The sequence below is a fragment of the Thunnus maccoyii genome, chromosome 23 (assembly GCF_910596095.1).
Source record: "Thunnus maccoyii chromosome 23, fThuMac1.1, whole genome shotgun sequence".
NCBI lineage: Eukaryota > Metazoa > Chordata > Actinopteri > Scombriformes > Scombridae > Thunnus > Thunnus maccoyii.
This window is the reverse complement of record NC_056555.1, coordinates 10,136,341-10,154,470: the sequence shown is the minus strand read 5'-3', so window position 1 is coordinate 10,154,470 and position 18,130 is coordinate 10,136,341. Positions and strand designations below refer to the sequence as shown.

The 18,130-nt window shown below is 39.3% G+C and overlaps 1 protein-coding gene across 1 annotated transcript; it reads right to left on the bottom strand.

The window, feature by feature from the left end:
• Positions 1-3,365: 3,365 nt before the first annotated feature.
• sapcd1 (suppressor APC domain containing 1) lies at positions 3,366-7,891 on the bottom strand. The gene is made up of 4 exons (XM_042404070.1): positions 7,793-7,891; positions 5,132-5,293; positions 3,826-3,981; positions 3,366-3,592 (listed from the first exon to the last, which is right to left on the bottom strand). The coding sequence occupies exons 1-4, from the start codon at positions 7,889-7,891 to the stop codon at positions 3,503-3,505; spliced, it is 507 nt and encodes a 168-aa protein (XP_042260004.1). The 3' UTR covers positions 3,366-3,502.
• Between the last annotated feature and the right edge of the window lie 10,239 nt (positions 7,892-18,130).

Sequence of the window (18,130 nt, the reverse complement as noted above, 5' to 3'; positions counted from 1 at the left end):
TTTGATGATGGTTGTGTGCCTTATGACATTATCAACCATGTCATTGGTAGCTTTTTCTTTACCAATAGACCCTTTTCACAATAGACTTTTTGTCTTGTAAAAGCAGGAAAAGCACAGCATTAATGATGACTGCGTTACATTTAGGTGAGCCAGTTCCACGGCTCTAGTATTGTGCATGCTCACTCACTGTCATGGCTTATTAGGACAATTAATGGAATGAAGTCATAGTTTATGTTATGAATACAGCTGTGCTTTTCCTGCTTTGACAAGTCAAAATCTCTGCTGTGAAAAGGAAAAACACTGAATTACTGAAAATTCAGTCATTTAAAACAATTCAGCGTACGAAGTCTTTACCATATTGTGAACTTATGGCAAAGTTATACTGACATTCATTATAGACTAACAAAGTAGTGTAGGTCATAGTGTGCAGGTGAATATAGCCATGAAAAGTATTATTCAGCCTATACGGTATATAGAATTAAGACTATTTTCGGGGACAATGAGCACCTCATCTCTTTACATATTAAAAAAGTGAATTTAGTGTACAGATGACGCCTTCGTTTGGGGGATATAAAACACATTATGTTTGCATGAAATTCTTGCAAAGTTGGACAACCTAATTATAATAATGTCAAATTTAATTAATACTTTTGAAAATGAATTTTAATAAAGAATAAACCAATAATAGCAAGCTCAGCAAGCTCATGAAACAATCAGGAGCTTTATATTATACAAATTAAGTGTCTCACTTTTTGTGTAGACTAGTAGTGTTAATAACTGAATTTACTAATTTCAGAGGACTTGTGTATTCTCTTGGATCCTACGAATGCACCAGCACTAATGTGAAATATTAAGTAATGCAGAATATGCATTTACTTTACTAACACCGAATGAGTGACTACCTCAACAGCTCATGCAGTGTTTGCCTGAATTCATGGAAGCACAAACACACATCATGATGTTGTGCTGTTGCTGTAAAATCTGAAAACCTACTCTAATCACAAGACTTTGGGTAATGTCACCTTTTCTATGTGTGCCACCTGATAGGCTGTTTTTACAGCACTTATGCACAGGTGCACTGGTGTAGGCAATAACATTAATTAGTGACTCAGGTCCAGAAATACACCTAATTAGAATGCAGACATTAATCGTGTTATTAATTACGCCAAATATTTAAAATGTCTGCTATAAACAAAGTCTTTTCTGTGTGAAATTGAAACTCTTGTGTCTCTTTTTAGTTCACTGAAATGAACATTATACAGGTTTAACCGACCCCCAAAGCACAGAAATGACATCTCAAACCAGAAGTGTCTATTCTGAAGAAAGTCTCTCTTGTTTTCGTTACCTGAGTGCTCTTCAAAGACCACCTACTTACTGTACCATCTCCGGGTTTTCAGGAAGGTTTCCTCTCCTAATAGCTTTAGGAATGCATTTATCAGGGTCCCCTAGCCCCTGCAAGAACGTCCAGAAACACCTCCTTTCCACCCAGTTTGTGTGTTTATGTTTCCCACCTCCGCAGACCTGCATGGAAGCAGCTCGCATTTTCTGATTTTCGGTAATACCACAAATTGGGGAGAAAAAAAACAAAACATAAACATGATATTGTATATAAGTAAATGGGATTTGGAGATACCAGTAGAGAGCAGTTCAAGTGAACCATGCCGGTATGGAAGAGCAGCATTGACAGCCACAAAGGCGTAACATACCCTCAACAAAAGATGTTTGGCTGTGCAGTATGTGAATTAGACCCAATAATTAGTCAAGTGCTGGTACCCTGGGCTTGATGGTTCAGTGGCAGTCTGAAGATAGAGAACATGAGGCTACTTAAATGAAAGCCTCTGCCATAATGGGTGTTTTCTTTCCTGATGCACACAGGATGACTCTAATCAGATTCCATGCAGGCGTGCGGTACTTGTTGTTACTAATGCATGAAAGTGATTTAATACAGTAGACAGAGGAAAGTTTATAACTCCGGGTAATTATCCAGACCACAGTTTATTTCTGGAATTATGACACATGTGTTAAATGCCTATCCCATCAATTCTGGGAAAATGCACAAAACCATGTCGTCTTAAATCAACAGATGCAACAAAATGCCCTCATACTGCACGCTGTCTTTTATTTACCTTCTCCTCTGATGACTGTCACTGCAGACACACAGGGCCACCATGGGACCCGGAGTAAACACACACTTGGGGACAATAGCTGCACCGTTCAGTTTATGTGGACGAGCATACAAAACAAGATTCTGATTAAGGATTTTAAAAAAGCATGCAAAATGAGAACAAGTCAAAGAGAAAAAGTAGAATAATAAAGCATTGGTTTGATAGTCAATATGGAATTACAAAATGCTTTGTAGGAATGGGGAAACACTAAACTCTGCTCTGAGATGATCAGAGAACAGCTATCTGTGTGTCTGTAAGTGTCAGATGCATATTTTCTACGTGCAAGACAGTTGAGTTCTGTATGAACCCTGCTAGTGTTTGCTTCTGTGTGCAGGCTACACATTTGAGCAGTGTAGAGAGAATGTAGAGAGGAAGAGAAAAATTCCTGCAAACACGCACGATGACTAGGCAAGATAACGTTTATCAGTTGGAAATAAGATCAGTGCGGGACCACCGGGAAAGGTTGCTGGAGACGTGTCCAGACAGAAGGCCCGCATGTGGAGACGGAAACGGAAGAACACTGAAAAAATATTGATGTACCTCAACTTAAAAAATTAAACCCTTCACTATCTTTTTAAATTCTACAATCATGTAAAAAGAACATTCATCGGATTATCTACCAATTGGGATTCAGAGGATTGGTTTTTGTTACAATAAATATCGGCAATTTTGCAATCCAGTATTTCCAGTAGATACCACACAGTAGTGGCTAAACCAATGGCATGTTTATGGAAGTGTTGCATTTGCTGTTTGCATTGAATTTATGCAAACAATTTCAAATAAGTCTCACTAGTTGATGGCTAGATTGTAAGGTGTTTTTGTTATTTTGTCCACACTTGCATCTCCTTTATATATTCAACTACTAGGGTATACATTTCATGTTATTTAAAAGCTGATCATTTTAGCTTTTTGATAATGCAATAAAACCCCATACTGCTATTATATATTGTAATATTATTGTCATCTTAATGGGATATTTACATTAACAGGAATATTATAAGATTGACCGCAAATTCTTTTTATGCTAACGGGTTGTGGTGTTAATAGGAAGTTATTTCGTAGTGCGTGATGACAGCAGGGCTTGGCTTTACTAAAGTCTGTTACTGACTCATTACAGGAATAGTAACAGTCAAATAAATCAACAACCCTCCAGTAACCGCAGCTCACAGTACTGGAAATAACACACAGAAACAAATGATGCATTGTTTACTGCAATTTATTATCTTAAATACATATTTACAAGTGGTTAAAAGTTAGCCACTGTGTGACATTCAGTGAAATGTGAGTTGGCAGAGCAGCACATGTGTGTCTGCCTGTACATATGTGTATATAGGCAGTCAGTGGGCCTGCAGTTCATCAAGCTGTTCAAGAAGAGCGTCTTTTTCCAATTCTAACATGGAGATTTGACGATTCTTGTCACTCACCTCCTATCAAAGAAGAAAAATAACCAAAGATCACATTGACATATAACATCTGTGCAAAAAAAACCATAGTAAAACTATAGTAAAAGAAATGAATACAAAATAGGAAAATGTGGTGAAGCCTTTGGAGTGGTGAGGAATAAGTAATATGAGAAAGCCAGCATCTACCTGTCCAGGGTTCGTTCACATAACAAAAGCTAGAAACTATTACAAACTACTTTTTAGTGTTATTCTCATACCCGAGTCAGTACAGTGTTGTGCCACCGGAGGTCACTGTCTGCCACTGCGTCAGGCAGAGAAGGGTTGCTGGTGCTGGTGACATTGGGCTCAGCCATCACAGAGCCCAGAGAGCCGTTCACCCGCTGGATACGAGACCTCAGGAGGCAAGACTGTACCTGGAGAGAGACGAGAGAAAGCCAGGGCACTTAGAAACACCTGAAGTGACATTAATCATGGTTATTTATCTTGTGGTGGCTGTGAGAAGGTGGTGATCCAACAAAACTTGCACTAAGTCTGTACTGAGCATTCATCAGACCTAATGCGACTTCCAACCACAGTCTGATTTTATGTCTCAAACTTTACACCTCTGCCTTAGATTCAGGCCCAAGGTGATCGACTGTTATCCACTCTTCTTCCACCAATCTTACAAAGTTCCGTTTAATTTATCATCAGTCTGGGATGTTAAAGGACTGGTTTACACTTTTTCTTTTTTTTCTGTCCTGAAACAACAGTCAGATGCTCAAATTAACACTGACAAATTTTTCTTGCTATAATCATTCCTCCTGTTCATACTGGCCATTAGAGGATCCCTTCATAATGTACTTCTAATGTAAATGATGGGGGACAAAATCTACAATCCTTCAGTGCAAAAGTTTATTTGAAACTAATATGAAGCTTCAGCTGTCCAAATGAGTCAGATCAAGTCAATATCTTCCAAAATTGCAGTCTTTTTAGTGCCAAATTTCTTGTTTTTGTTACAGTACAATCCTTCCACTGCAGCTGCACAGGAAAACGCTTTCTGAGTAAACACAAAGAGGGGAGTGTCCCGTTAAAAGGTAATGTTAACTGTGGAAGACTAACTCAAAACTGCAAAAGCCTCATATTATCTTCAGATAAATTTTTAAAAACAAGGACTGTGGATTTTGTCCCCCATCACTTAAATTGAAAGTGCATTTGGAGGGGATCTCCTGATGGTCAGTATGAACAGGAGGAATGATTACAGCAAGCAAAACCTGTTTCATTGTTCATATTGGTATCTGAATATTGTTTTAAGATAGGCTTGAAAAATTGTGCACCCATCCTTTAAAAGCATTCTGGGAGTTAAAATTTGTTGGTGTTTGTTGATTTACTCACTTTTCCTCAACATTTACCATCTACTTCTGCTTCTATTGAGGAACTACATTCCCTGAATTGTCAATGACAGTTGGTGGTAGAAATGCTATAACTAGCTAACCAATCAGTTTATAAATATTGGGGCATCTTTATATTTGTGGTCTAAAACTGAAACATACATGGGATTATGTTCAATAAAGTCAGCCTTTGTACCTCTGCTGCACTTTCCTGGCAGACATTTGTGGCCTCGATGTTGTCCTGCCGGACTCTGTTCTCCTCCAGCCGCTGGAGGTACCAAAAGCGAGCCTTCTCCAGAATCTCCAGACCGGAGCACAGAGCGTCCTTCTCCTTCTCTAGATCCTTCAAACGCTTAATCTAAAACAGGGAGAATACAGATAGATCAGGAACACAAAAAAAACCCTCTCCCTTCATTTCCTGTTCCTGTCACATGTCCCTGTCTGCTATTGGATAAAGGCACACCATGTCTAAAATCTTATAATACATGTTATGTATAGCAAGTTTTATTAGTGTTTGTGTGTTTGTATATGTATTTTTAGATCCTTTAGGAATGATCACTATCTCTTTGAAAGATTTCAGTCTGGTTTTCAAATGCATCATAGTACAGAAACTGCACTTCTAAAAATCTTAACTGAATTTGGATGCTGACTGTTGCATCGTCTTGGTGTTGTTAGACATTTCAGCTTTTTTTGATACAGTCAAAGCATCTTAATTGATTGACTCGTCTAGCCTTGTAAACATTACTTAAGGCGTTCCTCAAAGGTCTGTCCTAGGCCCTTTACTGTTCTCAATCTACGTTATCATTTTTATTTATTTTTTCTATATCTTGTTTGCATTGAATTGATTCTAATTTGTAATTGCACTCTGTGCTTTCTGTTTTTATATATGTGAAGCACTTTGTAAACTTGCTTTTGAAAGGTGCAATATAAATAATGGACATATTAATATTATTATTATCATTATTATTATTATTTTGATGGCAGCAAGGGGCTTCGCTAACAAGCCTGACCAAAAACCCTGCCTGCAGCTTGACGTAAAGAAGCGTGATTGGCACAGCGTTGCCTGTTGTCTTGCAGAGGCCCCAAGGCTTTGTCTATCAGCAGAGTCAATCTACAGAGCAGCAGGAGGCCTTTAGTTCTATTGTCCACACTCGGTTGGTTTACAGGCACTTTAAATAGGCTGAAACAGAGCGAACAGCTCTCCAACAACCAGGGAATCATATGGTGGTAGTGATCCACCTTAGGCATCATGAGGTCAGGACATCACAATCACCTCAGGGCAATCAGTGAGATGGATTAGAAACTCATCATACTATTTACATCACAACTTAGTGAATTATTAACTGTGACTGCATTCAATTAATCAAACTTTCAAGAAATGTATGTCTTTGTGGGTTAGTCTTGACAACCGCTTTTATGATCATAGATTTATAGTTGGTGGAACACTGGTTATATTGAGCTTTTAACAGGAAGCTGTGAGGGGCAGACTTGACATGTGGGAATGTGTCACTGGGATGACTGCAGTCACGTTACCTCCAAAACAGCACACAGACATGGAGCAAAGATGGAATAACTGACTGAAGACAGAATGATTCTATAAGTATATTAGTCAAATATCTGATGTAAAAATTCTATTTACATTGTATAACCATGAATAATTCAGTTGTCTCCAAAATATACAGTAAATGCTATAATTTTGTCAGTTAAAGTCAGCTCAGAATTACCTAAAAAATTACTCATTAAAATATATTACAAATTAAGGAAGTTTATTTAGTCAGGTATGTTATTCTAAATGTTACAGATTCTATACTGCTATCAATCCATACACAAATTAAATCTCTCTTTCTCTATCTATATTTCTTTATCAAACACCTATTGTTTTAACAACACGGTAATACTTGTCACTGTTTCTGCAGGGGCGTAGCCGTCAGCAGTCATGTCATAACTTTTTTATGGGAGTTTAGGGGTTTAGAAAACTAAGCAGAGTTGACATGATTCCAGTATTTCTAGACCAAATATATTCGAATTTGACTACTTTTAGTCCAACAAACAAATAAATACAGAGTTCAGTATGTCCTCATGAGAATTTTATTCCCAGCAGCTTTTAGACCTTCACTTTGGGTAATAAAATTCACAGAAAATAGAATTCAGCAATTCAACTGGATAAATAAAATGTTAAAAATATAAATACTGATTCAGAATTAGAGTCTTTCTTTTTCGTGTCTGGGGAAAATTTCAATAAGGAGTGGTGCATTTCTGGGACATGGAATCATTCCCTCAGTGTTATTAAATCCTGACACCAACTATGTGTATTTCTGTTGTCAGTACACTCAGTAACTCCTTCCTTACTTGCTTGCACTTGCTTGTATTTTCATTGCAATGTGTAATTTACATACAGTACATAGAGTATAAATTCACCCGTGTTTAAAGTGAGACTAAAGAGACAAAATCCTCTCTGAGCACCTCTCTTTTACATGTAATTTCAAATTGAGATATTCATGTTTTGAAAAATGGGGCATTTTCTTTTAAGAACATATAAATGTACCTTGGCAAAATATACCAAACTTTCACAGACACAAGACGCAGTAAATGCTTAACTTTAAGTTATCATTTACATCTACTATTGCAGGATTTTGTATGTTACAGTTGTTTTTCCTATTGTTCAGCCAAATGGTGGTGAAAGCACACAAATCTAAGCACAAGTAAGCACACACTGTAGCTGATAAGATCAACTCAGGAAAAAAACAAACTCACACACGGACACACGGTAAAGACACAAGAATATGTAACTGATAAGAATCATAGCAGTTTTCTTTTCACCATACACACACCACCTCCTTCCACACATGCTCCTCACCCATAGGTAGAAGCGAAGCGCGTCCAGGCTGTAGAGGCTGGTCCTGAGCGGGATGATAACCACAGTGTAGGAGCTAGAGCCGGGGGGACGGCAGGCCATGGAGAGGAGAGATCAGTAACTGACAGCTACAGCTGCCCCATACAGCTGGCCCGACAACAAACAACAAACCTCAGCTTGCCACTGGTGACGCAGAATAATACCACAGAGAGAGAATGAGAGTGTGTGACAGAGAGAGGAGGCAGGGGTGGAAAAAGAGCAGCACGGTGCACAGGCACAGACAGCATGGTGCCCCCAGGGCGAGGTAATGAAAAATTCCACATGTCACTGCCATGACTGGTTAATCAACATACAGTGACAGAAAGAAAAAGAGAGAGATGGGGTGGAGAGAATATGAAACTGGCAGTACAGGATCAAATAAAAAAGAAAAGAGGAAAGTGAGAGAGGTATGGCAGGAAATGTGAACTGTGGATGGGAGGTTTGAGAAAATGATGACTCCTGGGTAAAATCCTTGTTTATTCTAAATCTTAACTTTACAACGAAGAGAAGAAAACACACAAGCTCTATGTTTTTTTTTTTCTAGGAGTCATGTCATCCTGCATGAACTTGACATTCCTCCGCCTGAGCTGCTGAATGAAAGGAGAGGGCATGTGTTTATTTTCTTCCCTGGTTTCAGGTGAGCTCTCTGTCCTAACATGTTCCCTGGAATGTGACATAACCTGGGGACGAGAGATCACGCAGCAGGCGTGTACTGCATGCCAGTGGACATTATAGCAATTGAGGATGGCTGTTGAGAAAAACAAACAGAACTGTATGTTTTGGTGGTGAGAGCAGGACAGGTTGGATGCAGGGTGGAGTACTCATGGATTTTCAGCCATAGTACATTGACACTAACGTCATTACTATGAGCACTCAGCTGTTCAGCTAGTCAATGCCAGCACAGATAATCAGTGACACGTGTTTTATTTTTTTTCTGCCTGTGGCTGTTAAATCTGTTTTATTGGAGGAATTTCAGTGTACTATGACTTCTGAGTAGGGCTGGGTATCGTTTAAAACATTACAATACCAGTACCAATACCAGTACCCTTAAAGTGATACTGATACCAATAGAGTACTTCATTTGATACACATCATGTGAATGGAAGCATTTAGTTGTGTAAAATACCACCACTCCTCCCCATCCAAATGATTTACAAATACAAATAAATTTACACAAATACATTTTGAAAGTGTTCAAATTATTAAAATATGTATTTTTGTGGCATCTCAGCATGCTGAACTACCAACTCCGTCAAATATACCATGCTCGACGTCACCACCAAAGACTGTATGGGTTGTAGCTGCTGCAGTAGTTGGCCAATCACATGTTGCATTAAATCAAAGAATGCTTGCAGTGATTAGCTGTGAGTACAACCATATAAATAGTACATTTTTTTCCAGATCTGGGTACAAAAAAGGTCAAATGCAGGTATCATTTGACTGGAGAAGTTTTGATATTAATTGGTCCCAGGTTATTTTGGTCGATACTTTAAAGGTATTGAGTACCAATACCCAGCCCTACTTGTAAGTGGAGAACATGAAGACTCATCCTAAATAAGAGATCATCATCATTTGAAAACATTTGTTAGCTTCTCTCAGCTTCTCTAAAAGTTAACACAGATGAATATGATCACAGTCAACACACTGATACAGTAGTGCCAGAAGTACTCACAGTCATTAATTAAGTAAAAGTACCAATACAGCAATGTAAAAAATACTAAAAAGTAGAAGTATTCGATCTGCTTTTATGTAAAATCTTAACCTGAAAAGCAGTCAGTAACTATAACTGTCAGATAAATACAGTGGAGCAAATTGTATAACACTTCCATCTGAATGCAGCGCAGCACAAGTAAAAAGTAGCATAAAATGATGTATTAAATATTATATTAAAGCACAAGCACCTAAAAATTGTACATAAGTACAGTACTTGAGTAAATGTACTTAGTACTTTCAGCCACTGCAATTGTAACTAAGAACATCTGTATTTTTAAAATAGTGAGCAATAATGTCCCTGTGAGAATGGATTACCATTATTATTTTACTTAATGGTGACTATTGTCATGTTTTTACTTCCATATTCTATTTTCTCACAGGATAAAGTGGGTATGTACTACTGTTTCTAAAAACGTCATTTAACATAAAGTCTGATGATGACTGATCTGAGCTGATTTTGAATTAAAGGGGCACTCCACCAATTTTAAACATCAGTCACTTTACTAGTCACCCCATGAAAACAGTTTATATAATGTCTTCTGTGGCTACAGGGGTGTGAGAAATAATCTATGATGATGTCATAATGATGTCATCAGGGTAATTTAGGTCTGGGTTTGGAAACAACTTTATCACATGCAAACTGCATTACAAAGTGGGGGTGGGATGTTTCAAGATGTGAATGTTTACCAAACAGGGAGGGTCTAACGAAGAGACACAATTGATGGGAATTGTGGGAAATGTAGGATCCAGAGTTTTTGGAGCTTGAGGTAGGACGAAAAGGTCAACACTAGAAAATTAGCATATCTCAGCCTTTGATTCTGTCTTTTGTGTGTCCTCCAACTTTACAGAAGCTAAATCGCTACTCTTTAAAGCTCTTCATGTTGATAAAAGGGTGTGTGAAACATATACAGTGGCTTGATTTTTCAGAGGGTGTGGCTGAGGATGTTTCTTCTGACAACACACATCTTAACAGTCCTCCTGGTTTGACAGTGTCAACACGGGACACTCCCATAGACGCCACCCACTGGATTATCACACGGTGTAGAGTAAAACCCAAGATACACTGAGCATTTCAGGTGATCTTTATTTTCTTCTGAAACATGTCTATGTTATTGTAATCAGGCGATCTCCTGAGCAACAAGCACTTGAAACCTACAAAATACTCACTCAGTGTGTCACTAACTGACTTTCTGGGGGTGGCACTTTCTAAAACTGCAATCCTGCTTGTTCACCAGCAGAGTGAGCTGTAAGTGCACACTGCTTGCTGGAGTTGAGGCTCATACTCAGAGCTGACATTTTGTGATTCTCATGATATCCTAACAGGAGTGAAAAGCTGTACATGCTTGTACAAAACACCAGATGGCGCAAAACAATGAGGATCCAGTCCAGGGAGACTTCCTCAAAAGTATGTCAACTATTTATAACTTTTCTGCACCCTATGCTGGGGTTTGCTTTTGTTATATATCACCACGAAAGAAGAAAAATCAAATGATGGCGACATATTTATCTCATCTGCAGCCCTCAGTTGATGCAAGCACAATACAAAGTTCACTGATCTCAACTACAAATGATAAGGAACACTGAGAAGTCACTTTTACATATTAAACACAGGTAACACACTGGTCTGAAACACTTTATTTTTCTTGTATTGTCATGTCAGTGTCACAAGCTGAGGCCAATCAGCCCTGAGGCTTTCAGACAGCACTAGGATAAAAGACATGTGATTAAAGCTGCTGCAGAGGAACCTCCGAGACATGAGCCTGCAGGGAACCCATGACCCCAGTGTTATATCATTAGACACGCAATTCTCACCAGAATGAAGCCTTAAGCTCCACATGAGCTCATATCATCAAGAATGTTGATAAATGATGCGTTTTCGGCTTGTTATTTTGAGCTGATTGTTGCCACTATGGGCTCTTTTCTGGGAGTAAACACAGAGGTAAAGAGAGAAGTTGAGATGAAAATAAAGGCTTAAAAATACTTCTGCAAAGATTACATTTATCTCATGTTAGGGGGCCACTTAGGGGCATGTCAGCAGCCTTTTTTGCTGTTATCACACACATGCAACAAGCAAGATCAAGATTAGTTTCCACTGTGGGCCCCTGTAAGGGGAAGTTCACTACATTGTGACAAAAATATATTCATACAGGCTACATTTCACAAGTTTGTTCAAATTGGTGAGCTGTTAAGTTTTAAATTTACACACACACACACATGTGCGCGCACACACACAAAGTGCAGTCACCTATTTTCCCCCTGTGCTGACTCTTTTTACTCACTACTACAACTTTGCGGCTGAGTGTGGGCCCCTAGTTGCTTCCTGTTTCAGTCCTTCACACACACTCTTACACAGACATATTTGCCCTCACCCAGTGTCAGTACTACATTTACACACCGTTTTGAAACTGTGTAGAGTAGAAATAACATGCGGATGCACAAACACAAGCAGCTAGAGTGGCTTAAGAGTGAAGCCTCTCTGGTCACAGCTCTCCATCCAGCTCTGAGAAACAGAGCAGAGGAGTCAGAAAGAATTGAGACATTATTCCAGGCCAAAGAAGCCAGGCACTCCCACCGCCTCTCCAGACCCACACCAGCACTGGCTACTCAAGGCTCACTGTTCCAGATCATAGTTCTGAGGAATCTTATCCATATATGTAACCCCCAATAACCACATGCTTACTTCAGGAATGAAAGATCTGGTCTTCCACAGGGGCCTCATTACAGATTCTCATTCACCTTCTTGTCCTTAGAACCAAACCCAAGCTGTGGATTTAAGAAAAACAAATCTTATTGCAGAAATTAATGGATATAACATAAAACTCACTCCTGAAAATCATTGGTATCCATGTCAAATAATTTTTTAAGCTAAACCAAGCAAGATTTTTGTGTAAAATGCAGTGTCGAAAATGTCAAAGTGGGACTACTAAACACACCTACCTAAGAGATTTACCTGCTTTTCTAATGTACAATAGACAGTGTATAGCAGTGTTTTCCAAAATGTTGATAGATACCTCCAAGGGGTTATAAGATAAGTCATGAGATGACTAAAAAACATGCTCTGCTGCAGAAATTACTCACTTTCTCTGACTTTTCTCTAATCTTTAGTTTTTTCGTATGAAGTTCTGGATTGTTTTAGGCCTCTAAGAGATGAAAAATATGATATTAGAAGGAAAGTTATGATGAAACTCAGTAGGCCAGTGGTTCCCAACTTTTTTCCTTAAGGGACCTCTATTTTACCACTGAGTTATAACTTTTTGACACATTTAGTGTCCTCTTCTCCCTGACACTTAGCCATGGTTCCATTAGCTCTTTGGTTGTTTTAACTACATACTTTTGTAACGCAGGATAAGACTATTTAGCCGACTTTCTACACTATCTCAGCAGAGAGTGAAGACTCTAAGTATATAAAGATATAAACTTTGGAAAGAACAATTACATTTGGTTGTTTTCTTCACATAAATGAATTAATTGCTGAGACACATATAAAAAAAATCTTACATTCCTTAAAATCAAGAGGGTCTTGTGATCCCTCATGAAGCTTTGGTGACCCCAAGTGGGAGTTGGGACCCCCAGGTTGGGAACCAGTGCAGCAGTTATATGCAATTTACAAGCTGTTGCAAGTAGACATGGCTTCAATTTATGCGGTCACAAGCCAAAAAAAGTTGGGAACATGTACGAACACTTTTCAGTCCACGTAAAAGTGATAAATCAAACTTCAACCTCACTGACCTGCTGGTGAGTCGGTCATTACGCACTCAGAGCTTTATTTTAAATTCTAGGGGCAATCCCAAAGTTTACTAAAGATAAACAAAAGGTCATACTTAATTCAGGGGAAACATCAGTCTTTCATAAGATGATTTTCCCCAAACCTAAAGCTACGTAAGGGGAAATAAAAATGGAAAACTGGATGTTAAGAAGTTCAGAAGCAAATATTCACTGCTTCTCAAACAGAAGCGAGTGAGGACACTGTCTAGACAAAGCTGGACTCACCAGTGTTAAATCCGTATCCCGAGTCATCCCTGTGGTATCCTTAACATCACACACTGACCGGAAAACATGCACATGTTGTGTGCAGCTCTCTGATGTCACATGGCTTCTGGGAAATGAAGTTAAGGTTTTGCAGTTTACTTCTCAGTAAGAGCTACCAGTATGACCAGTGCTGCTTCATTTTTTCCTTAAATCACACAATATGACAAAAAAAGGTCTGTCTTCTGCTTGTTTTCCATCTTTCTATTTGACAGGTTCATACAGTCAGACAAAGCACACCGCTGGAAACCTTGGAGACTGTACCAAAGCCCAGCTGGCCCTTTTACCATCAATACCATGGGCCCCAAAACACAGTGACTCCAAATATCATTGTCTCAACATCTGGAACTGGCCTCACCTTTCACTGTCAAAACTGTAGCAGAAGGTACAGTGAAAGCCTGCTATCACCGTGATTAGACTTGTAGTTTCACTTCTTATGAAGCAATTTGCTCTCTATCCAACCTTGAAAAAACATCCAAAAGTTGTAGTAATCACACAGAGGACACTGTCATCCTTCAATTTAAATTTAATCATGAAACCAGCAAAACTGTACTGAAGAGGCTTCCGCCTACAAATGGCAAACAGATAAGGCTGATTGCTGGTCATGCATGCAGATTTCCCTCTTGATAGTCACAGGTCTTGAACTGATTGCATGAAATATCAGATCTTCCTGGTAAACAACCAATTTAATCATTCATATATGTGAACGTTTCTGCTTAGTACTCACACAATTTAAGACAACATTAAGAACACAATCACGCACACACACTCTTTTCAGCACAGTCATTTGCTCCCTCACTCATTTATCCCCTCATCCAGCCCGTCACGCACGCATATCCAAAACTCACAAATATATTCCATGCCCTCTCCTTCTCTTTCTCTCACAGAAACACACATATTGTCACGCTCATGCACAGCTCCGTACTACACGGCCAGGGCCAGATGCAAACCAGATGTTTCCCAGATGTAGATAAGGGTGAAAAACACATCAGCTGAAGCACACCACCTTTTCACCTCAGCTGCACAGAGCAGAAACACACAACCCTACTGGAATTATGAATGGTACATACAGTTTATCAAAGTTGATTCCTGCAGCTACTTGCATTGTATTGAAGACAAGCATATACTATGAAGGGTGATTCAACATGAATTAATGAAGGTTTTCATTTGTAATCGTCAGCTGTTGCTCAAAATAAACACACAGTTACTCAATTTTTTGCTTGACTTTAAAATAATGCTTCATATTTCAAATATTTCTCACTCTCGCAGAAGCTTTTTCTCTAGTCGTGACATATTGAACTACTCTCAAAGTTACCACAGCGAGACCAAAACAAGTCCCTCTCAGACACATATGCAGGGACGAAAACAAAAGATCGATTTACACCCGCCTCGTTCCCGCCCTTCAACCCTTCCCCTCCTCCTCTCCTCCTCTCCCCACGCCCACAAACACACTCTGCAAAAACAATATTTCAAAGAGCACCATGTTATCACCACATAGCATGAGCTGCTTCTAAAAGAACAGCCAATGCTTTAAATGTACAGATAAATGCACAAGGGCAACATACACACACTCAAATACCTGCACAGCCCACCAGTGCTCAAAGAAAATAAATGTGAGACGCCAATCTGTATGTTACACCGGCACCCCCCAGGCCAGCCCCTGAGGACCCCCCAAAACAAACACAGTGAGTCAGGGTCTCCTTGGGCGCATTTCATCTTAAACCCGTTCACCCTGACACGCAAGCTCCCCTGGTGAACCCCTGACAATATCCAGCTGCCAGCAAGCGGCCTCGCTCTCCCTGCACCCCAAACTTTTCTGCTGACCCACACACACACACACACAACCCCCCCCCCCCCCCCCCCCCCAATCACACACACACATACATGCATCAACCAGCCCATGAAATCAGAGCACAGCTCACTCCTCCTCCCCCCAACAACCCCACCTGTGGCCTCCACAGCTGGGCGAATACTCCCATGGAAACTCCTCCCATCTACGTATGGAGTACTTATGTACGTGTGACTTCAGTTTTGGGTTCACTGCCATTTTAATTCCTCTGCATATTTCTCCACACCCCTCCCCCTAAAAGGATAAGGAGCCCAATTAAGTTCACACTGCACAAATGATTTGCATTTGGAGATAAGAAGAAGCTTTGCATATCTCAGCCTTTATAATAAAGTTACCCCACATTCAGTATTCATATCCCAGTAAGAATAGATTTGGTGATTTGAAGGTCAAATCTAAGTTAAAACTGGTGAAAAGAAAAGCATTGCAGATGCCTAGATTACATATTAGCTGAACAATTAATTATTTTGTCTCTGAAACAGCAGAAAGTAAGAAAAATTACAATACAAATTACAACTTCAGGAAGCCTAATTACTCAAATTTGAGTATCTGGAACCAGACATTTTTTTTTGGCATTTTTGCTCAAAAAATGATAAAAAACGATTAATTAACAATCAAAATAGTTTCCAGTTCATTTTCTGTCAACTAATTTTCTCAACTAATTGACTAATCGACTAATTATTTCAGTTCTCACAAATAACTGCTGTTTTAGCACCATTAAAATGACTATATTTCAGTGTATACTTAGGACCTGCTACACACTGAAATATAGTCATTTAAATGCATTTAAAACAATTATATGTAAGATAGTTCATTTTTAATTAAATTCAGCAGTTATTACCTGTAAACCTGTAAATCCATGCTTACTGGGTCATGTCAATTTTTCATACAACTACTGAATATACAGTCATGTTGCTTCTCCACTGTTATAGCCTACAGGTAATGTTATTGTTCTGGGTTAGATCTGTATCTACTGTGTAAATGTTTGCATGTATACATGTGCATATGTGCATGTCAGCGTATATGGATGAGAAGTGATAAGTCACTTGTAGAGGTAAATTAGCAAGTGTGAGGCTTAAATCTCCAGTTAGCAGACAGCTCTGAAAGGTTCTCTGACTTCTTCTGTTTCCTTTACTCTGTTTTATTTCCTTTACAGTTTGCAGCCAGGCTCTTCTTCTCTCTTGAGGTTTGTTGTGGTGCGTCAGTAAATAATGATTGACGTAAACAATCTGCTGTCTGCGGTGAGCCTTTTCTCTGTTTGTTCTCTGCAACTGAAGGGCAGAAGGATGTGGGAACCCCCCCCCCTACTGCACCTGTGAACCAACAACTTCCTCTGCTTTTTTTCTGCCCTCCATCTCTCTATTGCAGCTTCCCCTTCACCAGAGAGACTTCCTGCTGAATTCAAATCGCCATATGGTACATGTGATACATCCTCTTCAACAACTCTCGGTTTACTCTCAGAGTCTCATGAGCACTATGGTGAAAAACATCCTCAGCAGCACACTCTCGGTTTCAAGGTTCTGGTTTAGTCTATGACCTTTGACCTACGGCTTTCTGAAACCTCTGACACGCCTGGAGTGAAACCAAATGGCATTTAAACAGCGAAGTTACAGTTGTATTTTCAAAGAAGAGAACACTATCTCAGTTGGCAGATGTAGATGTAGATGTGCCATCACAGTAACTAACATCACATTTCACTCACAGTACATCTGAACTGCATTTTGTTCCATGCTTCTGTCTCTTTATTGACTACCCAAATGAAGAAAATGTCCTTTTGGAGATAAAATGTATATAGGACAAAAGTTTGAAGCATGTCGAGGACTTCATATTGACTACATCTACCTTTAATTAGTCTTAAGTTCATTTTCTGTGTTGTTGCTTTGTTTTAAACTGAATTCCTCATAAACTTTCCTCACAGGACTAGATGAAAATGATTCATGACAACTGTATTTTCTGAGCAGCATCCTTTCACAAGGCGTTGTCAAGCTATACTTGTATAATTATCCCTCTAATCTGATAAATGGCTTCCAAAACCATTACATTCCACATCATTACCAATTGAGGAATTCAATTTTTTTTGCAAAGCACAAGACCCACCATGACAGCTCCCCAGCACATCTTCTTATGACCCAAGTCACATTGTACTATGTGACTGTTGTTTGACAGGAATGCTAATGTATTCAAAGGGCACTGACCGTGGAGGGAAGACAATGGTCTTAATGACTGCGTAGCCAACTGTAACAAACAGCACAGGATTAATGATGGGAGGGCTTGGGATGACACACCAAAACACACAACACACTGTAGACAACAAGAAAAGGATTAGGAGTTTAATGTAGAACAATAAGCTGACTGTAAATACAGGTCAAGAGGGCTGACAAAACAGTGAGGGATCATGCTGCTGAGGCCTCATTGTCTGCTGACGGACCCTCAAATATGACAGTGTACAAAGGCCACTTGACACACAGATTAGTGGGGTATTAGGGAAGTGGGGCACCATCCTAACTGACCATTATGTGTCATGATGGGAAGAAAAGAAACAGAGATGATTGTGCTGTCAGTGGAGGAGCAGATCATCCAGAAAATATCATCACATCTTTTTTTTTCCATTTAGGGACTGTACAGAAATTATTAGGAGGGGAGGTGGGATCAGAAAAGGGAGAGGTTAAATATTTTTTTCTTTTTGCTAAAGGGAGGGTAGTCTAATTATTTTGGGA